Source organism: Dama dama, chromosome 9 (genome assembly GCF_033118175.1).
Source record: "Dama dama isolate Ldn47 chromosome 9, ASM3311817v1, whole genome shotgun sequence".
NCBI classification, from domain to species: Eukaryota; Metazoa; Chordata; class Mammalia; order Artiodactyla; family Cervidae; genus Dama; species Dama dama.
In genome coordinates this window covers 20,974,120-20,998,031 of record NC_083689.1, presented here as the reverse complement: position 1 = coordinate 20,998,031, position 23,912 = coordinate 20,974,120, and the positions used below count along the sequence as shown (strand labels likewise).

The 23,912-nt window shown below is 42.9% G+C and overlaps 1 protein-coding gene across 2 annotated transcripts in view; it reads left to right on the top strand.

Moving 5' to 3' along the window:
- The window catches only part of LOC133062036 (adhesion G protein-coupled receptor E3-like), a 39,860-nt gene extending 21,221 nt beyond the window's left edge, over window positions 1-18,639 (top strand). For both annotated transcript variants that reach the window (XM_061150537.1, XM_061150536.1), the window contains 8 exons: window positions 2,484-2,642; window positions 4,243-4,437; window positions 7,209-7,444; window positions 9,187-9,253; window positions 13,003-13,094; window positions 14,351-14,531; window positions 16,294-16,389; window positions 17,772-18,639. In XM_061150537.1, the coding sequence (XP_061006520.1) occupies window positions 2,484-2,642; window positions 4,243-4,437; window positions 7,209-7,444; window positions 9,187-9,253; window positions 13,003-13,094; window positions 14,351-14,531; window positions 16,294-16,389; window positions 17,772-17,822 (1,077 nt within the window). In that variant the 3' untranslated portion in view covers window positions 17,823-18,639. The remainder of the gene's footprint in view (window positions 1-2,483; window positions 2,643-4,242; window positions 4,438-7,208; window positions 7,445-9,186; window positions 9,254-13,002; window positions 13,095-14,350; window positions 14,532-16,293; window positions 16,390-17,771) is intronic.
- Window positions 18,640-23,912: the final 5,273 nt, after the last annotated feature.

The following is a 23,912-nucleotide window of genomic DNA, read 5'->3' as shown; positions in this document are numbered from 1 at the left end:
CTGTTGGCTCCGTGGCAAATAATTCACCTGCCAACGCAGGAGACATGGGTTTGATCCCTGGTCCGGGAAGAGCCCACGTGCCTCAAGGACACTAAGCTTGTGTGCCATGACTACTGAGTCTGCGCTCTAGAGCCCTCTGGCTGCAATGATGAGCCCATGTGTCAAAACTACTGAAGCCCACGTGCCCCAGAGCCCGTGCTCAGCAACAAGAGAAGCCAGCCATCACAGTGAGAAGCCCGTGCACCACAGCTAGAGAGTAGGCCCTGCTCTCTGAAACTAGAGAAAACACGGCAAGTAATGAAGACCCAGCACAGACAAAAATAAATAAATAAAAAAAAATTTTTTAAGTCAGATGAAAGATTTTTTTTTTAATATTAGGATTTCATTTCTGACCCCAGAATAGAAACTTGAGCCTCTAATTAATTGAAGAAGAATCTGAAAAGACGTTCTCTGGTCTTCCAGTTCTAAGTAAAAGATACTTTATATAACAAAACCTGTAGTGAATATGGTATCATGCACTTTAAAATTTGCTAAGAGGGTAGATCTCATAGTCAGTGTTCTTACCACAAAAACAAACAAACAAACAAAGCAGAAACAAAGGGACCCAGGAAACTTCAGGAAGTGTTGGGTTTGTTTTGTTACTGTGATGGTGGTGATGGTGTCACAGGTGTTTGCACATATCCAAATTCATCACGTTTTACATAGCGTGTCGTGTGATCAGTCGTGTCTGACTCTTATGACCCCACGGACTGTAGTCCACCAGACTCCTCTGTCCATGGGATTCTCCAGACAAGAATACTGGATTGAGTTGCCAATTTCTACCCCAGGGGATCCTCCCAACCCAGGGATTGAATCCATCTCCTGCATTAGCAGGTGGATTTTTTACCTTTGTATATCAATTATACCTCAGTAAAGCCATAAAAAAGAAAAACTGAATCCCATGATTTTTAAAACACATTAAAAATTGTCCTCACAAGATAGTTAATATAATTCCCCATGCTATATATTAGGACCTTGCTGTTTATACATTGTAAATGTATAGTTTGCATCTACGAATGCCAAACTCCCAGTCCATCCCTCTCCCTCCCCACCCCCTCCACTCCCGGCAACCACAAGTCTGTTCTGTATGTCTATGAGTCTGTTTCTATGTAAACAAAATTTTGCAATTATTGTAAATGGAAAGTAACATTTAAATTGTAGCAGTTCAGTCGCTCAGTCATGTCCAACTCTTTGCAACCCCATGAACCACAGCATGCTGGGCCTCCCTGTCCATCACCAACTCCCAGAGTTCACCCAAACCCATGCCCATTGAGTCGGTGATGCCATCCAACCATCTCATCCTCTGTTGTCCCCTTCTCCTCCCGCCTTCAATCTTTCCCGGCATCAGGGTCTTTTCAAATGAGTCAGCTCTTCGCATCAGGTGGCCAAAGTATTGGAGTTTCAGCTTCAACATCAGTCCCTCCAATGAACACCCAGGACTGATCTCCTTTAGGATGGACTGGTTTGATCTCCTTGCAGTCCAAGGGACTCTCAAGAGTCTTCTCCAACACCATAGTTCAAGAGCATCAATTCTTCTGTGCTCAGCTTTCTTTATGGTCCAACTCTCACATCCATACATGACCACTGGAAAAACCATAGCCTTGACTAGACAGATCTTTGTTGACAAAGTAATGTCTCTGCTTTTCAATATGCTGTCTAGGCTGGTCATAACTTTCTTTCCAAGAAAACAAAAACTTTAATATAACAAATTTTATTGGATTATAGTTGATTTAGAATGCCGTGTTGGTTTCAAGTATACAATATAGTGGGCTTCCCAGGTGACTCAGTGGTAAAGAATCTGCCTGCAAGTGCAGGAGACGAAGGAGGCTCGGGTTTGATCCCTGGGTCGGGAAGATTCCCTGGAGGAGGAAAAGTTAACTCACTCCAGTATTGTTGCCTGGAAAATTCCATGGACAGAGGATCCTGGTTAGACACAACTAAGTATGCACGCATTCATACAATATGGTAATTCAGTATTTTTGCATATTATATTCCATTATAGGTTATTACAAAATAATGGGGATAGTTTCCTGTGCTATATAGTAAATTGTAGTTGCTTATCTCTTTTATAGGTAAGAGTTTGTATCTATTAATCCCATAGTCCTAATTTGTCTCTCCCCTCTTCCTTATCCACTTTGGTCATCATGAGTTTGTTTTCCATGTCTGTGAGTTTGTTTCTGTTTTGTATATTCCATTCATTTGTTTATTTTTTAGTTTCCACACATAGGAAATAATATAAAAGTATTTGTCTTTATCTGCCTGACATTTTACTAAGCATAATATCCTTTAGGCCTATCTGTGTTGCAAATGGCATTATTTCATTTTTTATGGTTGAATAGTATTTCATTGTGTGTGAGCATGCCTACGTGTGTGTGTGCATGTATGTGTGGAAAACTTCAGATTTTAAATGATAGTGTCTCATGAACCAGCAATTTTCTTTCCAGATGATAGGGGAAAACGAAAAGACTCTTTGCGTCTACTGGGACGAGCCGGTCTGGTCTAATGAAGGGTGCCATGTGATCTTTTACAACGGAACTCAAACTGTATGCAGTTGCAGCCATCTGTCCACCTTTGCTGTCCTCGTGGCCTCAGTCGAGCTGAAGGTATGTATGTAAACACACATGACACTGAAAATCAGCTCTGCTGTAGGACGGTGCTGGGATGGAAGGCAGGGATCTTCAAAAAGAAGATGAAAAAATATTCACAGAGTAACAGCTATGTATCTTCCTCTCTTCTTCCTTTTTTTCTTTTCATTTTTTTAAATTGAAGGATAATGCTTTACAATGCTATGTTAGTTTCTGCTGTACCCCAACATGAATACGTACACCAACATAAGTATATATATGTGTGTGTGTGTGTATACATATACTCCCTTCCCTTTTGAGTCTCCCTCTTACAGAACTCCCATCCCACCCTATTAAGTCATCCGAGAGTACCAAGCTGAGCTCCCGGTGCGATACAGCATCTTCCAGCTAGCTATTTATTTTACACATGGTAATGTTCTTGCTTCAGTGCTATCTGAGAAGCCACAGTGTATATGTTCCAGTGCTGCTGTCTCAACTGGTCCCACCCTCTCCTTTCCCCTCTGTGAACACAAGTCCTACATCTGAGTCTCTATTCCTGCCCTGCAAATAGGTTCATCAGTTCTGTTTTTCAGGAAGATCCCCTGGAGAAGGAAACGGCAACCCACTCCAGTATTCTTGCCTGGAGAATCCCTTGGACAGAGGAGCCTGGCTGTCTGTAGTCCACGGGGTCGCAAAGAGGCAGACACGACTGAGTAACTAACCCTTTCTATATATGCGTGAATACAAATTTCTCTTTTTCCTGCTAAAAATATACAACCCTTTTAGGAGGTGTATAGTGGTATCTCATTGTGGTTTTAATGTATACAACCCTGATGACTAGTGGCATGGAGCCTCTTTCCATGTTTTCATGGGGTAGAACTTGTGAGTGAAGCACCCCTTGTATCTGGGAAACCTAGTCATCCAAAACCACTGCACTCTGCCTTTAGGAATTTCTGGTGGGTTTCTTCACATGCAGTCTTGTAGCAACCACATGTTCCTTCTGTGCTCTGTTAAAATCGAAATAGTTCTGTCTCATCCCTCTTGGGAACAACTTGAGTTAATGTTGCCTCTTTTCTCTGCAAACTTGGCTCTCCAATGAGATCGAGAAAAGTTACAATTTTGTTGGCTATCATTTTCTTATTATTGGGATAAGAGTCATGTTTCATTGTGATTTTCTAAATCTTTTTTAAAAATTAATTATTTACTTTCAGCTGCCTGGGTCTTCATTGCTGCACGTGGACTTTCTCTATTTATGGCAAGCCAGGGCCACTCTAGTTGTGGAGCCCAGGTTGCTCATTGTGATGGCTTCTCTTGTTGCGGAGGAGCCCAACAGTGGGCTCCTAGGGCATGTGGGCTCACTAGTTGCAGCACACAGGCTCGGTAGTTGCAGCAAGTGGGCTCAGGAGTTGTGGCACATGGGCTTTCCCGGGCCGGGGATGAAACCCACGTCCCCTGCATTGGTAGGCCAATTCTTCACCGGTGGACTATGAGGGAACTTCAGTTTGGCCACTATTGATCTGTTCAGTTTCTCACGAGGAAATTAACACCATGCATGGAGGGTTCTAAGACCTGGGTTATTGGGAACCACAGCATCCAAAACAAAAACGAGCTGGAGTCTGTTTTCTCCTGCCCCATCTAGGAGGATCCCGTGCTGACCATGATCACCCACGTGGGGCTGAGCCTGTCTCTGCTCTGCCTCCTCCTGGCGGCCCTCACCTTCCTCCTGTGTCGACCCATCCAGAACACCAGCACCTCCCTCCACCTGCAGCTCTCCATCTGCCTCTTCCTGGCCCACCTCCTCTTCCTCACAGGCATCACACGGACAGAGCCCGAGGTAGGAGAATTAGCCAAAACCCTTTCTTACTTATTTTTTATTTTGGCCATGCTACATGACTTGGAGGATGTTAGTTCCCAACAAAAGATTGAATCTAAGCCCACAACAGTGAAAGTGCCAATTCCTAAACTGGACTGCCAGGGAATTCCCTTCTTCTTTTTATAAAACAGCTTTTTCTTTCGTTTTTATTGGAGTATGGTTGCTTTACAAGGTAGTGCTAGTTTCTGCTCTTCAGCAAAATGGGTCAGTCACACATACACATATATCCCTCCCCTTCAGGCTTCCTGCTCATCCAGGTCACCAGAGTGCATTAGGGAGAGTTTCCTGGGCTGTGCAGTAGGCGCTCATTAGTTATCTATTTTATACATAGTGTCAACAGTATAATTCATACATATATAGTTTGCCCTTTTTAAATGTACATGTCAGTGGCTTTCAGTATATTCATGGAACTGTGTGTTCCCTTGGGTAACTTATTACTCATTATACATTCATACCCACAAATTATATCAGCCTTATCATCCCAACCCCTACCTCTGTCTCCTGGCAATCTTTTCTTTTCTCAGGAATCTGAGATTTTTCAACTCCACGAATAAAGGATTACACAGTACTTGTCTCTGTCTAACAATCTCCTGAGCATAGCTCAAGGTTCACTCGTGTTGTTCCAGAAGGCAGGAATCCTCCTTTCTCATGGATAGACAGTACATTAGATATGTTGTTGGAAAACTCCACAGACAGAGGAACTTGGTACCACCTGTCTGTAATAGATATAGATATGTTGTTGTTTAGCCACTAAGTTGTGTCTGACACTTCTGCGAGCCCATGGACCATAGTCTGCCAGGCTCTTCTGTCCATGGGATTTCCCAGGCAAGAATACTGGAGTAGGTTGCCATTTCCTCCTCCAGGGGATCTTCCTGACACAGGGATCAAACCCTCATCTCCTACATTGGCAGGTGGGCTCTTTATCTCTGAGCCACCAGGGAAGCCCAGATATAGAAACAGAGATATAAAACCGTCACCCTGATCAAGATATAGAGCATGCACAAAACTCAGAGTTTTCTTCATGTCCCTTCCCCCAGTTAATTGTCAATTTAAAAACTTTTACAGACTGAGTGAATGATGCACAGTGGAGATGGGTCCTGAGGGTCACTGATTTATGATTCCAAGCTAGCAGGTTTGATATCAAACATGTGTTTCATGCAACAGCATCTCCAAGGAGTGAGGGGGAGAAACCAGGAAGTGAGTGGAGTTTTGCAAAGATTGAGAGGTTGCTAGAAAGACTCAGGACATGATTTCTAAGAGAGGAGGGTTTTATTCATCGTGAAAAGAGAGTCAATGGTCCAGGAGAGTGCATGAGAGGTGTAGAAGAAACCCAATTCCCATCAGACAATGGAGAGCGGTCATTGTTCTCTTGAAAAGTGTGGAAAGCAGTGTCCTCAAACAAAAGCCAGGTTATACTTTAATCAAAGACATGGGATGGGGGCAATCATTTCCCTGGTGGTCCAGTGGTTAAACTCCACACTTCCAATGCAGGGAGCATGGGTTTGACGCCTGGTCAAGTAATTAAGAGTCCACATGCTGCGCTGTGCAACCTAAAGAGAGGGGAAAAATTGATTTTTTCAAGTTCCAGTGGTCGTAAAGACATGGAGGGAACATTCAGTGAATATGAAGAAGGGTGGGGGAGGGCTTGCTTACTACAGAAAAGGTCATTCAGAGCAGATTCTTTCATAGTGGAGGAAACCATTAGCTATTGGCTCAAAAGAGAAAACTATGGTGCTTTATGGGGATAAAAATATTAGAGGACCATGGCTGATTCATGTCAGTGTATGGCAAAACCACTACAATATTGTAAAGTAATTAGCCTCCAACTAATAAAAATAATTGGAAAAAAAAATATTAGAAGAGTCCCTCATTCACTCACTCATTCATGTACCCAACATATATGCCACACAGACCAGAGTGACGTCAGTTCTGGGCAGTGACCAAGATGGAAGAGACGGTGATCACGGCAGGACAAGCAGACCATAAGCTTTCTACAAGGATTAATTTCATCCTCAGAAGGGGCAGGGAGGTGGTTAAGGGTTCTTGGGATGGAGACAGCCCTGGCCAGCACCAGTTTCATCTGACTCAGAGAAGTCTAGCATCCATTAGCCAACAGGCAAAGGGCTATCTGATTTCTGCAGTCTTTAACACACTTTGAATAATGTCTTCTTCCATTTTAAGATGGACAAGATCTCTTTGAACTTTAGTTAGCTAGTTAGCTATTTTTGGCTGCGCTGAGTCTTCACTGCTGCGAGCTTCCTCTAGTTGCAGCGAGTAGGGGCCACTCCTTGCAGTACATGGACTTCTCACTGCAGTGGCTTCTCTTGTTTCAGAGAGTGGGCTTTAGGGCTCAGTCTTCAGTAGTTGTGGTGTTTGGGCTTAGTTGCCCCACGGCCTGTGGAATCTTGCCAGACAAGAGGTCAAACCCGTGTCCTCTGCATTGGCAGATGGATTTTAAGCCCTGGACCACCAGGGAAGTCCCCCATTCAGCTTTAAACATGATATATTTTCAGTTTTTCTTGGGTGGCCCAAGTGACATCCGGCCAAGGCATGGGAATAGACAAGGGGGACCATCCATCCGTTTGGAGACATGACTCTAAAGAGAAGAAGGACATGTGAAGAAGGCTAAGGAGCATCTCTCACCAAAGTCACCCAGCGACAACCCTGGTAAAGAGCAGATGGTGAGGTCATTGTCCCCAGAAACGCTCCAATGGCCCCCCTCTCCCCTCCAGGTGCTATGCAAGGTCATCGCAGGTGTACTGCATTACCTCTACCTGGCCGCCTTCACCTGGATGTTCCTCGAAGGGCTGCACCTCTTCCTCACCGTCAGGAACCTCAAGGTGGCCAACTACACCAGCGCAGGCAGATTCAAGAAGAGGTTCATGTACCCTGTAGGCTACGGGGTCCCGGCGGTGATTGTGGCTGTGTCTGCCGCGATCAACCCCCAAGGATACGGCACCGCTAAGCAGTGAGTACGGGGCTGAGAATGTGCTGTCGGGGACGTGGGCACACAGCTGTCTCCGTGGGAAACTGAGGGAGGAAGGAAGGGTTGAGTAGATCATGACTCAGGTTGAAAATAAAGATGCTGAACATTTATTTCTCCAGCCCCTGGGCCGAAGTGTTTCATATGCACCATTTCTCAACTCTATCAAAACATCCTTAGAGGAAAGTGCTCCAATTGTTCCCATTTTGTATACTAAGCAAACTGAGGTTTAGAGAAAAAGGTGAATGACTAGTGTAAAGTAACACAGACAGTAAACTGGAAGGAGCATGAATTTTTATTGTTTATATAAATGTCTATATTTATAAATGTCACATGTTTATAGATCTTTGCTACTTCTATTACTGAAAGTAATAACTGGTTTTAAAAATATAATATTGTAATAAAGAACCTCTGTAATACCACTAAGCCCAGTTCGTGTTAGTCATTCAGTCACGTCTGACTCTGCAACCCCATGGACTGTGGCCCACTAGGCTCCTCTGTCCATGGAATTTTCCAGGCAAGAATACTGGAGTGGATTGCCATTTGCTATTCCAGGGTGTCTTCCTGACCTAGAGTTTGAACCCATGTCTCCAGTGTCTCCTGCTTTGGCAGGTGGCTTCTTTACCAACTGCACCACTTGAGAAGCTCCTTAAATATATATAAATATACATGTAAATATATAAAAATGGGATCATGATAAAGATACTGCATGTAATTTGTTTATTCCCTTAATACTCTCCAGACCAGAATATTGGAGTGGGTAGCCTTTCCTTTCTCCGGGGGATCTTCCCAGCCCAGGGATCAAACCCAGGCCTCCCACATTGCAGGCAGATTCTTTACCAGCTGAACCACAGGGAAGCCCAAGAACACTTGGGTGGGTTGCCTATCCCTTCTCCAGGGGATCTTCCTGACTCAGGAATCAAACCAGGGTCTCCTGCTTTGCAGGCAGATTCTTTGCCAACTGAGCTCTCAGGGAAGCCCAATATATATAATATACATGTAGATGTATATTTTTTATAAAAATGGGATCATGATAAAGGTACTGCATGTAGTTTGTTTATTCCCTTAATAATATGTAGTGGACATTTTCCACATTGTTGATACAGATATACATCATCATTCAATGTATTACATTGTATATTCTTACCATCTTTATAAAATTAATCTCTAAGTGATAGACATCTGAAATTCTCTACAAATTTTTGCTATCATAACCAAATGCTTCCATAAACTTGAAGGAGCATGAAATCTAGACTCAATTACATGATTCCAAATTTCAAGGTTCCTCACTTAACTAGCCTGGTGACTCTGGGGACAATTAAATTCTTTCCTAGGTTTTCTCACCTGTAAAATAAGGACAGTAATACTATCTACTTCCAAGTATTAGAATGGTACCTGACACATGTAAATGCTATATGCACGCTCAGTCACTTCAGTTGTATCCAACTCTTTGTGACCCTATGGACTGTAGCCCACCAGGCTCCTCTGTCCATGGATTTCTCCAGGTAAGATAACTAGAGTGGGTTGCCATGCTCTCTTCCAGGGTCTCTTGCCCGCCCAGGGGTCAAACCCACGTCTCCTGCATCTCCTGCATTGCATGCGGATTCTTTACCAGTGAGCCACCTGCGAAGCCCAAAAAACCCTATGTAAATATTATCTATTGCACATCATTTATTGTATTCCATTACGTTTTTTAAATGCTGCTACTCTTGCTTTCTGTTTTTCAGTTGCTGGATCAACATAGAGAAAGGATTTATCTTGAGTTTCTTAGGACCCATATCAGCAGTCATCTTGGTAGGTTTGTAGTGTCTGTCTGTCTCAGGTGCCATGTATATATAGAGAGTATGTGTGTGTGGTATGTAGTATTCAGCTTAATTTGAAGATCAAAAGAGGCACTATTTTTTATTGCAGTGTGACTGATTTACAATGCTGTGTTAGTTTTGGGTGTACAGTAAAGAGATTCAGCCAAATATATAATGGAAAGGGAATTGAAAAATATATATATATATATATACTTTTCAGATTCTTTTTCATTATAGGTTATTACAAGGTATTGAATATAGTTCCCTATGCTGTACAGTAGGTCGTTATTGTTTACCTGTTCATATATAGTAATGTGTATATGTTAATTCCAACCAACTAATTTATCTTTCTCTCCACTTCCCCTTTGGTAACCATTGTTTGTTTTCTGCTTATTGGTCTATTTCTCTTTTGTATTTAAATTCATTTGTATATTGCTTTTAGATCCCACATATACGCAAGAGCATAATATATTTGTCTTTCTCTGACATAACTTCACTTAGTATGATAATCTCTAGTTGTAACCATGTTGCTGCAAATGGCATTACTTCATTCTTTTTATGACTGAATAATATTCCATTGTGTATATGTACCACATCTTCTTTATCCATTCCTCTGTTGATGAACATTTAGGTTGCTTCCATGTCTTGGATAGTGTAAACAAAGCTGCAGTGAACATTGGGGAACATGTATCTTTTCAAAGTATGGCTTTCTCTGGATACATGCTCAGGAGTGGGATTGCTGAATTGTATAGTAGTTCTAGTTTTACTTTTTAAAAGAATCTCCATACTGATCTCCATTCTGGTTTTACCAATTTACATTCCTACCAACAGTGTAGAAGGGCAAAATAGGTACGATTTTAACATTCATTTGTTTCCTTTTAATATAAGATGTTTGAGCACATGTATTTATTTAAAATTTTTTGAGCATATTTTTGCCATCCAGAAGTCTACAAAAAATAAATGCTGGAGAGGGTGTGGAAAAAAGGGAACCCTCTTACACTGTTTTTGGGAATGCAAACTAGCACAGCCACTGAGGAAAACAGTGTGAAGATTCCTCAAAAAACTGGAAATAGACCTGCCATACCACCCAGCAATCCCACTGCTGGGCATACGCACCAAGGAAACCAGAGTCAAAAGAGACACATATACTCCAATGTTCATTGCAGCACTGTTTACAATAGCTCAGACATGGAAGCAACCTGTATACCCATTGGCAGACAAATGGATAAGGAAGTTGTGGTACATATACACAATGGAATATTACTCAGCTATAAAAAAGAATACATTTGAGTCAGTTCTAACAAGTGGATGAAACTGGAGCCTATTATACAGAGTGAAGTAAGCCAGAAAGAAAAGCACCAATACAGTATATTAACACATATATATGGAATTTAGAAAGACAGTAACGACAACCCTATATGCAAGGCAGCAAAAGAGACATAGTTGTAAAGAACAGACGTTTGGACTGTGTGGGAGAAAGCAAGAGGGGGATCATTTGAGAGAATAGCATTGAAACATGTATATTACCAAATGGAAATAGATGACCAGTGCAAGTGTGAGGCAAGAAGCAGGACACTCAAATCCGGTGCTCTGGAACAGCCCAGAAGGGATGGTGTGGGGAGGAAGCTGGGAGGGGGCTTCAGGATCGGGGGACACATGTGCATCCATAGCTAATTCATGTTGATGTATGGCAAAAACCACCACAATATTGTACAGTAATTGTCCTCCAGTTAAAATAAATTAATTAATTCTTTAATGACAAAAGTAACAATTTTTAAAAAGGAAAAAACATTTTGAGCACATTTAAATGCTGATGAATAGAGAAGAAATCATCCTTGTATCTCTAATATCTAGCATACCATACATACTTAATATATATTTGTTGAATAAACCAATGAGTGGATATATAAAAATATAATTGTAAATATGATAGGATTATGTAATTTGGAAGTGATTTCACCAAGTGTTCTTAAATCTTCTTCAGTTTTTATGTTTGTTCAACTCAGGATATAGTCTGATTAGTCAGTTTAGGCTAAAGTGTGTTACAGTGACAAAGAAGTCCCAACATCTCAATGGCTTGACAGAGCAAATACATTTTTGTGTGCTGTTTTTGCAAAGCCAGAGTGGATCAAGAGGCTCCTCCCCAGGTGGGATTCAGCCTTACTTTCTTTATGACTGTGCTGGCTCTTCGTTGCTTTGTGCAGGCTCTCTCTGGTTGGGTGAGTGGGCGCTCCTCTTTCTTGGGTGCTCAGGTTTCTCACTGAAGTGGCTTCTCTTGTGGAGCACAGACCATAGGTGTGAGGGCTTCAGAAGTCGCAGCACATGGACTCAACAGTTCTGGCACATGAACTTTGTTGCTCCAAGGCATGTGGGATCTTCCCAGACCAGGGATTGAACTCGTATCTCCTATATTGGCAGGCAGATTGTTAGCCCCTGTGGCACCAGGGAAGTCCTCAGCTTTTCTTTTATTTTGACACATGATCTCATTGCTTGTTGCTGGAGGGGAAGAGTTGAAGCCTGTAGGATTCAGGCATATGTCACTGTGACCAACATCTCATCCACTAGAATTCAGCCACATGCCCCAGACTATCTGAAGTGAGCCTGGAAAATATGTGCCCATGGCCCATGTGTGCAAGGAAAGGCATTGGTGGAGACATCACACTGCACTGTGTTTGTGCCGCCTGACCACCCGTGCACGTTCTTTTATGGGCTTTCAGGAGCTCCTTGGTGATATTGTACAAGTATCCCCAGTCTGCTCCAAAGGAATTTCAATATATTTTTTTTTAACTATTTGGCTGTGCTATGAGGCATGTGGGATCCTAGTTCCTGACCAGGGATGGAACCTGCATCCCCTGCATTGGAAGCATGGAGTCTTAACCACTGGACCACCAGGGAAGTCCCCAAGTTTCAACATATTCTAACCATAAAATCTCATACCTTTTCCCATGATCTTCAGTGCTTTTTATTTAGACTATGTTTTTTCTTAGGGTATAGTTGCCTTGCAATGTTGCACAGCAAAGTGCATTAGCTATAGCATGTAGCATGTTAGTCACTCAGTCATGTCCAACTCTTTGCAACTCCATGGACCATAGCCCACTAGGCTCTGATGTCCATGGAATTCTCCAGGCAAGCTGACTGGAGTGGGTTGGCATTCCCTTCTCCAAGGGATCTTCCTGACCCAGGGATCAAACCTTGGCTTCCCACACTGCAGGCAGATTCTTTACTATCTGAGCCACCACATATATCCCCTCTCTCATGGGCCTCCTTCCCACCCACCCCCATCTCTAGGTCACCCAGCTAGGCTCCCTGCACTCTACCGCAGGTTCCCACGAGCTATCTGCAGCTCTCTACATATAGTGTCTTTACACATGGCAGTATACATATGTCAGAGAAAACCATAAAAAGACGAAACGGCAGCCCTCAGAATGGGAGAAAATAATGGCAAACAAAGCAACCTACAAGGAATGAATCTCCAAAATATACAAACAGCTCATGAAACTCAATATGAGAAGAAACACACCCAGTCAAAAAATGGGCAGAAGACCTACATAGACATTTCTCCAAAGAAGACACACAGATGGCCAAGAGACACATGAAAAGATGCTCAACATCATGAGCTATTAGAGAAATGCAGATCAGACTACAATGAGCAGTTCACCTCACCCGGGTCAGAATGGCCATGATGAAAAAACTGACTCTGTATGTTGGTCCACAGTTAGTTTCTTATTTTTTTTCTTTCAGATAAACTTAATCTTTTACTCAATAACCCTGTGGATTTTGAGAGACCAACTTTCTTCTCTCAATAGAGATGTGTCCAAGATACAAAACACAAGGTAAAATGGGTTTAGACAGTTTAATGGGCTTAGCATGAGTTGTAGTTCTAAAGGATTGCTTTTTCAAGCATGCATGCATGCTCAGTTACTAAGTGGTGTCTGACTGTTTGCGACCTCATGGACAGTAGCCCACCAGGCTCCTCTATCCTTGGGATTTCCCAGACAAGAATACTGGAGTGGGTTGCTATTTCCTCCTCCAGGGAATCTTTCTGACACAACAATCAAAACCATGTCACCTGCATTGGCAGGCAGATGGTTTACCTACTGAGGCACCTGAGAATCCCCTGAACAGTCATCTGTAGAGAGTTGCCTACCATGTTAGGAGCCACTGTCAAATGAGAATCACCCTTAAAATCATATATATTTGAAACCTTGAAATTAATGAGAAGATTCATAGAACCAGAAAGTAGAATTGATGCTGCCAAGGGGGTGAGGGTAGGAAGGAATAGGTATTTATTGTTTTTTGGATACAGAGTTTCAGTTCTTCAGGGTGAAAAAAAGCTCAGTAGAAAGATAGTGTTGTGCTAGTGGCACAACAACGTGAATGTATTGAATGCCTCTGAACTGTGTGTTTAAATTTTGTGTTATGTGTATTCTGCTGCATTAAAATAAGTAATGGTAAAATACCATTCCTGGAGAAGGAAATGTCAACCCACACTAATATTCTTGCCTGGGAAATCCCATGGACACAGAAGCCTGGTGGGCTACAGTCCATTGGGTCACTAGAGTTGGACACGACTTAGCGACTAAACAGCCAGCACCACCACAAAATATCATTCCAGTTATAAACATTCATATAGAGGAAAACATCCATGGAATAAACTCATGTTAATCTATTAGAGCTTTTACAATGAAAATGATAGCCATTACTTCCAAATATTGCACTCACCACCACAGTTTCTCCAAGTCCATCTTGGCTTGAGAAAATTTCACCATTAACTGGAGAGAATGGGCTTCCCAGGTGGCTCAGTGGTAAAGAATCTGCCTGCCAATACAGGAGATCTAGGCTCAATCCCTGGGTTGGGAAGATCTCCTGGAGAAGGAAATGGCAACCCTCTCCAGTATTCTTGCCTGGAAAATCCCATGGATGAAGGAGCCTGGAGGCTGCAGTCCATGGGCTTGCAAAGAGTCAGATATGACTTAGCAACTAAATAACAGCAACTGGAGAGGAAGGCAGATGGGGTCTGAAGACAGGACAACGTACTATTCAAGAGAGAAGGTGGTGAGTTGGTGACTCTCCTTTTTGGTGTTAACAGGATGCTGACGTTTAAAGCCATTGCTCAGCTTTTCCTCTTGGGCTGTTCCTGGTGCCTTGGCTTCTTTCTCGCTGAACTGATAAAGGAACCCATCAGATCCATCATCGCCTATGCTTTCACCATCACCAATGTCCTGCAGGGAGTCTACATCTTCCTGGTCCACTGCCTCCTCAACCAGCAGGTAATAGGACCCATCCTGTCTTCTTCCCAGCTCCCAGATGGTGCCCTCTCCTGCATTTACCTGGCTAGCCCTTCTCTCCCACATGATGCCCTCCTGCCTGATGGTGTGTTCCCATTTTCCCCAAGCCTACCATTCTCCACTGAGTCCAGGAGTTCAAGCCCCTGTTTGTAGATGCATTTTTAATGTATCTGTAGGATGAGGTGAGTTCCACATCCTACCACTCTGCCATCTTGATTCCCCTTTAGAGTTCAAGTCGCCGTTTTCCAATTTTCCAGTTTCCCAATGAGTATTGGATGGTAGCTTCCCCATTCTTCTCAGACAATGAATATGGGGTCTGACAGCAGCAAAACTAAAGTTTGGGGGACAGTGGCTTCCATTTCTTACTATTCCTATGGTATATTAATGATTATTACTTGCTTGGCTCTGGGGGATCCAGGGGCTGCTTTCTGAACAGTGAAGAAATCAGAAATAGGAAACAACATAATTAGACATGAATAACCAACTGGTTTGCACCACGGGGAAAATTGTTAGGGGGATATTAAACTACCAAGTAGGGCTTCTTTAGACTTGACGGTGAGGAGCTTAAGGTGGGTAGGACACAACCAGCCAAAGAAGGGAAGTAAAGCTGATGTGGAAACCCTGGCCAGTTCCAGAACCCAAAGACGTGTAGCGAGGGCAGGGCTCTGAGTGTAGGAGAATGTGGTGGTAGTGGTGATCCAGGTGCCAGCATTGGCTGGACCACATAAACTTTCTAAGCAGTGATTTTGCACTGCATTCTGACTTGATAAATAGATAGATATTGCTAGGTTTCACTCCAGTGGGGTTGTATGGATCTCAGAGAGACATGTAGTCAGGTATAAATGTAAGAGTTGAACCATAAATAAGGCTGAGTGCTGAAGAATTGATGCTTCAAACTGTGGTGCTGGAGAAGATGCTTGAGAGTCCCTTGGACAGCAAGGAGATCAAACCAGTCAATTCTAAAGGAAATCAACCCTGAATATACATTGGAAGGACTGATGCTGAAGCTGAAGCTCCAATACTTTGGCACCTGATGCAAAGAGCCAATTCATTGGAAGACCATGATACTGGGAAAGATTGAGGGCAGGGGGAAAAAGGGGCAACAGAGGATGTGATAGTTGGATGGCATCATCGACTCAATGGATGTAAGTTTGAGCAAATCCCAGGAGATACTGAAGGACAGGGAAACCTGGTGTGCTGCAGTACATGGGGTCTCAAAGAGTGGGATAAGACTTAACAACTGAACATCACCAACAACATTGAGAGGAGGAAGTAATTCTCAGTGGTTACAGAAAATGGCTCATGCTTTTAAGGATAATATAAATGCTATGTTATCATTAGCATAAAGATACATAGGCTAATCCACATATATTATCTCTGTAATCACTCATAGGGGCCTGCCTGGTGGCTCAGATGGTAAAGAATCTGCCAGCAATGCAGGAGACCTGGGTTTGATCCCTGTGCTGGGAAACCCCCCTAGAGAAGGGCATGGCAATCCACTCCAGTATTCTTGCCTGAAGAATTCCATGGACAGATGAACCTGGTGGGCTATAGTACATAGGGTCACAAAGAGTTGGACATGACTGAGTGACTAACACACAATCACTCATAGATCAATCTATCTGATATAGCCCCTATGGACCATCTGCAAATAAAAATGGGGGAAAGTACTATTTTCGGTAGCATCCGTGCATATAGCCAGAAAGAATTAAAATGCAAGATTTTTGTTTACCATCTTTTTCAGGTGAGAGATGAGTACGTAAAGTGGGTTAGGAGGATGAATAAAAAGACAGAGTCTGACAGCTACATCCTTTCCAGCTCTACCAGCCAAACCCACATGGTAAGATGATTTCCTCTCCTAGTCCATGCTGTTTCCTAATTTGAATTATTCTCTTCAAACCAGCCGGCAGTTGGGTCTGCCCCTCTGCCAATAGTGAGAATGGACCACGTGTTGATTCTTGGTACAGGAACTTGTTAGCATCTCTGTCTCAGCGTACTGTGCAATATCTGACACTGAGCACCTGTAGGGTGGGGTCATAGCATACTTACCCACATATAATCTGCACAGTGAAAGATTTTGTTTTTCTGGGATTATTGGTTTCTGAGGGCAAGGACTTCCCTGGTGGCTCAGTGGTAAAGAACTGCCTGCCAGTGCAGGAGATGCGGGTTAGATCCCTGGCTCAGGATGATCCCCTGGAGAAGGAAATGGCAAACCACTCCAGTATCCTCACCTGGGAAATCCCATGGACACGGGAGCCTGGCAGGCTATACAGTCCATGGGTCCCAAAAGAGCTGGACACGATTTAGCAACTAAATAACAACAGTAATCTGAGTCCAAACCTTGGAGTTACAAAAACGTGAATGAAATTCTTTCTTATTTATGTTATATTGTAACTAAGATATACTTGTTCATGAGTTTCACAAGTTGCCAAACAGGTGTTTCACTGCTGGTATGCTCTGAGCCTTAACCAGGCCTATACTTTGTAAACCTTCAAAGAGGCTGCAGAATTTGGGATTTGCCAAACATCTTCAGCCAGGATTTTTTTTCCCTGTAGAAAACGTCTTTACATTTTGTAGAACACTGGTGTTTTTAAAAAAACAAAAAGACATAATTTTTTTCCATTTATTTTTATTAGTTGGAGGCTAATTACTTTACAATATTGTAGTGGTTTTTGTCATACATTGACATGAATCAGCCATGGATTTACATGTGTTCCCCATCCCGATCCCCCCTCCCACCTCCCTCTCCACCCGATCATAATTTAAGGACTGTTGGCATAGGCAAAATAGTACTTGAAGAAGGTGATAGACGTTTCAAAACGCTTTTCTTCTGTTACTTGATAATGATGAAGGAAAATGAATGAAGGGATAAATAAGATGAGTTTAGGTGAGATGTAAGAGTGTGAGACCTTGGTTTTAGACCTACTTCTGAAATTAATTTGGATATGAATTTGAGGTCACTCTCCTCATGGGTGAGTTAAGGGGGGCAGACTTCATCATCTTATGCTTACTTTCATATCTTCAACTTTCTGAGATATAAAAAACAAAGTTAAGTACATTAAGCCTGGAAGAAAAACACTCAGACTTTCCCTGGGATCCATGCTTCAATATGAATCTCATGTTTTTGTCAGGAAATTGCCATCAAATGATTTCAAAAATTACTTTCAGGAATATTTCAACGTTAATTATATTTCTGTCTCTCCCACAAATTCACACATGGAGATGGAGAAACCATCCAACTTATTGGGAAAAAGAAACAATACTTCAGTCTGAATATGACAAGCTCTTCCATGCCATCCTTCCAATCACACTGGAGAAAGAATTAGCCATATGACTCAATCGTCCATGAGAACTGATTTATCCTACAGGTGAATTGTTGGCAGAATGTATGCTTATGTTGAATAATATTTTGTGTAGTGTTACAGTGTTATTTGCAAATAATTAAGAATAATGTTTTCAATTATTTTACACAGAGATGTGTAGATCTTAAATTTGGTGAGTTTCCAAATGTATATACATGTATTTGTTGTTGTTTAGTAGCTAAGTTGTGTCCAACTCTTTGCAACCCTATGGACTGTAGCCTACCAGGCTCCTCCATCCATGGAAATTCCCAGGCAAGAATAATAGAGTGGATTGCCATTTCCTTCCCCAGGGAATCTTCCCAACCCAGTTTTGAACCCACATCTCCTGGCTGTATATCTATCAACTGTATCAATCAAATCATGATATGGACTATCTGCATTATTCCTGAAAGTTCCCACATAATCCTTTCAATCATTCATCCCCAGTCTTCCACCCCAGAAACAATTATTCTGATTTCTATAGCAACAGATTAATTCTGTCGGTTCTTAAAGTCCATATACATGGAATCATACGCTATGTACTCCTGGTGCCTACCATGTTTCTCTCATCATGATTTTAGAATTCATCCATTTCATGCATATGTTGCTAGTCTGTGCCTTTTTATTGCTAAGTACCATTTCACACTATTGTATATCATAATTTGCTTATCCATGTTTCTATTGATGTCTATTTGAGTTATTTCCATTTTTCTACCATGAATAAAGATGCTATGATCATTCTAGTACAATATTTGTGTTTGTGTGTGTGTGTGTGTGGCCACGTGTCTCATTTTTCTGGGGTAAATACCTTGGGTGTAATTGCTAGGTCATATGTTAATGATCCATTTTAAAAGAAGCTGACAAAACTCCAAGATGTTTGCAATAGTTTACAATAACCCAGGAATATTGAAGAGTTTCACTTCCTCCACTTCCTGAACACCACTTGATAGTATCAGTACTTTGACTTTTAGCCATTTGCATGGGTAAAATAGGTATCTCATTGTGGTTTTTAAAATGTTGAGCACCTTTTCTTGTGGTTTTTTTTTTCATTTGCATGTCACCTCTCATTAAACATTCAAGGACTGTTTGCAGAAATTGAGCATGTATGATGTATATGCACCTTTGTCAGGTACATGCATTCAGGTCATTTTCATTTTCTTAACTGCAGTACAGTTGATTTTGTCGTCGTTGTTATAGTCGCTCAGTCCTTTCTGACTCTTTGTGACCCCATGAACTGTAGTCTGCCAGGCTCCTCTGTCCATGGGATTTTCCAGGCAAGAATACTGGAGTAGGTTGCCATTTCCTTCTCCAGGGGATCTTCCCAACCCAGGGATTGAACCCATGTCTCCTGTATTGACAGGCAGATTCTTTACCACTGAGCCACCAGGGAATCCCCACTGTATAGCAAAGTGAGTATTTTTCCTAGACTGTGGATGGCGTCATCCTTTAGGTAGTGTCTCTGTTTTTAGCTCTCTCTGCAATGTGGATTTGGTCCTAACAAGACAGCAGAGCTATTGTCTTTGCAAAGGTTATAATGCCGTATCTCCTTGCTGTCCGAGGGACTCTCATGCATCTTCTCCAGCACCACAGTTCAAAAGCATCAGATACTGTTAGGATGATGATTTCATGGAGTCTAGGAAAAGTCCCAGCTCACTTCTGGCTCTGGGTCTAACTCCTCTGAATCTAGCTCATCCTCCCATCGAGGCAGCAGCTGCCAGTGTACCAGGGGGAAGATCCACTCCAAGCTCACTTTAGAACCATTCCCAACTAAAGCAAATGGGCTCACATAGACAGTATATAGACACTCCCAACAAGAACTCGCCTTCAGGACTGGGAAAGGTTACTGTTTCAACCAACTTCATAGGGGCAAATGGAGAAAGTGAAACACAGTGAGAAGGCTGAGGAGTATGTTTCAAATGAAAGAACAAGATGAAACCTCTGGGGCTATCTTATGACCCTGCAATCCCACTTCTGGACATGATCAGAAAGAATCCTCAAACCCCAGGGTTCATCGTAGGTCTGTTTACAATAGCCAAGACATGATGTTGTCATTCAGTTGCTTAGTCATGTCCAGCTCTTTGCTACCCCATGAACTGCAGACATGGAAGCCAAGACATGGAAGCAACCTAAATATCCATCAACAGAGTGGTGGATAAAGAAGATGTGGTACATATATATATAATGGAATATTACCCACCCATTAAAAAGAATGAAATAATGCATTTGCAGCAAACGGGATGGGCCTAGAGATTGTCATACTGAGTGAAGTAAGTCAGACAGAGAAGGAGAAATATCATATAATATCCCTTATTTCTGGAATTGAGAGGGTAACAGGTAAGAAGGCCAGAGGTCCCCAATCGGCAGGAGGAAATAAGCTGCAAGTGGCAGATGTTTTTTCCCCTTCTCTGTTGACAAAACCAGTTCTGCTTAAGACTAACTTTTTTTTCTTTTCTCAAACCTTGGGCTTATAATGGCTCAACAAACCAAAACTCATGTCAATTGTTTTATGGCCAGGGATGACATAGTGCCATCCTATCTCAAAACTGCATATTGTGGGAGAAGCGCCTGGTGAAACTCCCTCAGCCTGGAGGTGTTTCTTTTATCTGATTAGAAGCTCGCTAACAGACATAAAACGCCTTGCTTAAAACTAGCAAGGTGACACTCTTTCTGTCTCCTTCTGATGTCTATGTCAGAAGCTTTCTCTATCTATATTAGACTTTAATAAAACTTTGCTACAGAAAAAGCTCCAAGTAGTCAAGGCTTGTCTCTGACCCCGGATTGAAATCCTCTCCTCTGGAGGTCACAAATCCTGGTATAATACACGTCTTGGAGCAGCAGCCATTCATCTTGGGGGCTCATCTGGGATCTTCAAGAAAAGGTAAGGATGCTTGGAGTTCTAGTTCTTTGTTCCCCTAGTAAACACACTGCAGTACTAGTAAAGTACTGCAGTACTTTACTAACTCTATGATGTGCCTGTGTGTGTGAAAGCAGCATGAATGAGATGTGGAGTTGGCCAGGAAGTGATCATTGAGCCCTGGTCTGCGGTTTTGTGGTGCCTCATAATGACCAAAGGCAGCTCCAAGGGAAGCCTTGCTGGAGGTTTATACCGACCTGCCAATGTTAAGAGGCACCCAAAGTTCCTGCAAGGGGAGAGGTCAGAAATGGGTGAAGCATGTGGACCAAGCTTTCTTTCTTCAGCCACCTTTTCTGGTCTCTTTGACCATTTCACTACTGCCTGAGGAATTAGAAATACTAACCAAACATGTCAGAATATAGACTTTCAAAGGACTTGGAATCCATGCTGTTGGTTATTTTTTCATGCACTACAGACAAGAGCATGTTCAGTAGCTAGGTGGAGCTCTAGCTCCCAGAAGGTCTCTCAGGCTAGAAGTCACTCTGTTAGCTGCCTGACTCAGGAACTAGTGACCTCAAAGTGAGTCTTTATCATGGCTGTGCCTCCGATCTATGTGGACAGGAGTCCTGCTGGTGACTGTGAGATTTTTGAGGACACAGATCAGGAATCCCAGGATCTGGTGAGATTGGAAAAAGCAATGAGCTTTTTCCTTTGGTAACACTAGCTGTTAGTGGACCAGAGGAGCCTCTCTGGTGACTTTGGAAAGATTGGCCCTAAGAACTCAAGGGAAAAAAATCACTTTTTCCTCACTGGCTAGCCCTTCACCACCTCTTTTGCTATCACCTATACTGGCGTGGTGGCACTCAGAAGGGACATCTTGAGTTTTGTGTTTGTCCTTTATGATTTACCAGTTCTCCTGTGATTAGGAATATACTCAGGACCATGCACAGGCATGCAGGAGATGGATGTTTCCCCTGGCAGTCTTAGCTTGGGAGGCATTCCAGAAGGCTACTCTCTTGAACCGTGAGTGGCATCAGAGGAGGAGCAGAAATCAGACAGAGGTTTTGATGGTAAGGAACTGGATATCAATCTGGGATGCCACTAGGTCTACCTCTGGTGCATCTCCATCCCACCTTGGTGGCAGAATGGGGAGGGATGGTAGTGGGACACCTGGGTCAGTAAGACACAGGTTAACTCCAGCCAGGGAAGGAAGTTTAGGTGGAAGGTCTGTCTCCACCCCCACCTAGAGCAGGGAGGGACACCTCTGGTAGAAAAGGCCGCTGGACGCTGCTTTTTCTCTCTTACAGATGGGAGCTAACAGTTCCAGCCTCACTCCTTTGAACTGCATCCTGAAAAACTGGGATAGATTCGACCCCCAGGGCTTAAAAAAGAGTCACCTGATCTTCCTATGTGAAACTGCATGGCCATGGTATCCATTGGAGGAAGGGAAACAGTGGCCAGTTGGAGCATCTTTAATTATAATATTGTCTTACAATTAGACCAGTTCTGTAGAATACAAGGGAAATGGGTAGAAGTAGCATATGTGTTGCCTTTTTTTCTCTCTGCGAGACATGCCAGACTTATGTCCTAAGGGTATAGATTTGGGTGTGAAAACTTCAGCTCCCTCCTGTCCTCCTACTTGGCCCCCCATAGTGGGGGCTTCCAACTGAGCAAGCTGAAAGTCAGGGCACCCCTCAGGGGAGGGTTGCCTACTGAATTTCAAACTGCCCCAGTCTCAGTGGCAGTTCAAACTGCTGTCTCAATATGACCTCAGACTACTCTGCTTTCAACTGAAACTCAGACAGTTGAAGTAAAAGAAGCTCAGACAGCTCAAACTAAGAGTGACATACAGGATGAGATGGAGGACAGGAGACAAAAAGATAAGGAAAAACAGGTTTCTCCAGTCTATCCTTGGGATCGTATGTGAAGGGCAGCCAGAGAGGCTGAGGAACAGTCAAACAAGATGTTGCCTCTCCATGAAGCACCCACCAGGAAAAATAATCAATGAGCCCTTTTCTTATCGAGAAATATAAAGAATCAAGGAAGACCTGGGAGACTATTTAGAGGACCCAGAAAAATATATTAGAGACTTTAAGGGTGTTACTCTGCTTTATGACCTTACTTGAAAGGATGTGATGTATATTCTGGGGCAGATGCTAACTCCTGACTCAAAAACTTGAGTTTTGGAGAAAGCTATTGAGTTATGGAGATGAATGGCTCGGTAATGAATCAGCAGGAAAGAGGTAAGATGAGATAGCCACCCTCCCTACTGGGAATCCAGTGGTCCCAACTATAGAACCAGACTGGGACTATAACACAGCTAAAGGGAGATGGGGTCAGAGTCGTTTTTCAGATGTATTCTCAAAGGACTCAGGCAAGCACATGCTAAGACTAAACTATGCCAAATTGGCAAACATAGAACAGGAAGAGAAGGAAACACCTGTAAATTCCTAGATAGACTGTGAGAAGCCCTTCACAGATTCACTGAGGTCGATCCTGAAAGTGAAGAGGGAAGAGTGATCTTAAAGGATAGATTTTTCACTCAGTTGGCTCCAGATATCTGCCATAAGCTACTAAAACAAGTGTATGTATCAAATCAGTCTTTAGATAATTTGTTGCAACTGACTCAGACAGTTTATTATGGCAGGGAATATGAGGAGAGGAAAGAAAGGCAGAGAAAGGCCAAGGAACAGACTGAAGCCCTAATAATGGCAGTCAGAACCATTCTGAGACAGACTGAAAAAAGGGCCCAGTGGGACCCAGGTGGAAAGGGGTGGATTTGTTATTACTGTGGAAAGGAAGGGCACCTCAAGTGGGATTGCCCTCAGGCTTCTAAGCCACCCCTGGGTGCATGTCCTGTCCTCAAAGGACCACACAGGAGAGACTGCCCCCAGAGACAGGCCCCAGAGGCTGGACTCTCAGGACAACCAAGACCGAAGGTGCCCACACAAGCTCCCGTCCTAAATACACCTGAGGAACCCCAGGTATTAATAACTGTTGGGGGGGGGGGGTCCAATCTGTTTATTTCCTTTTGGACACCAGGGCAACTTACTCTGTGCTTACTGAAGCCCCTGGCCCACTTTCCCCCAATCCAGTACTGTAATGGGACTTTCTGGATGAGCCAAATGTTATTATTTCAGTTGTCCTCTAAGCTGCAACTGGGACTCT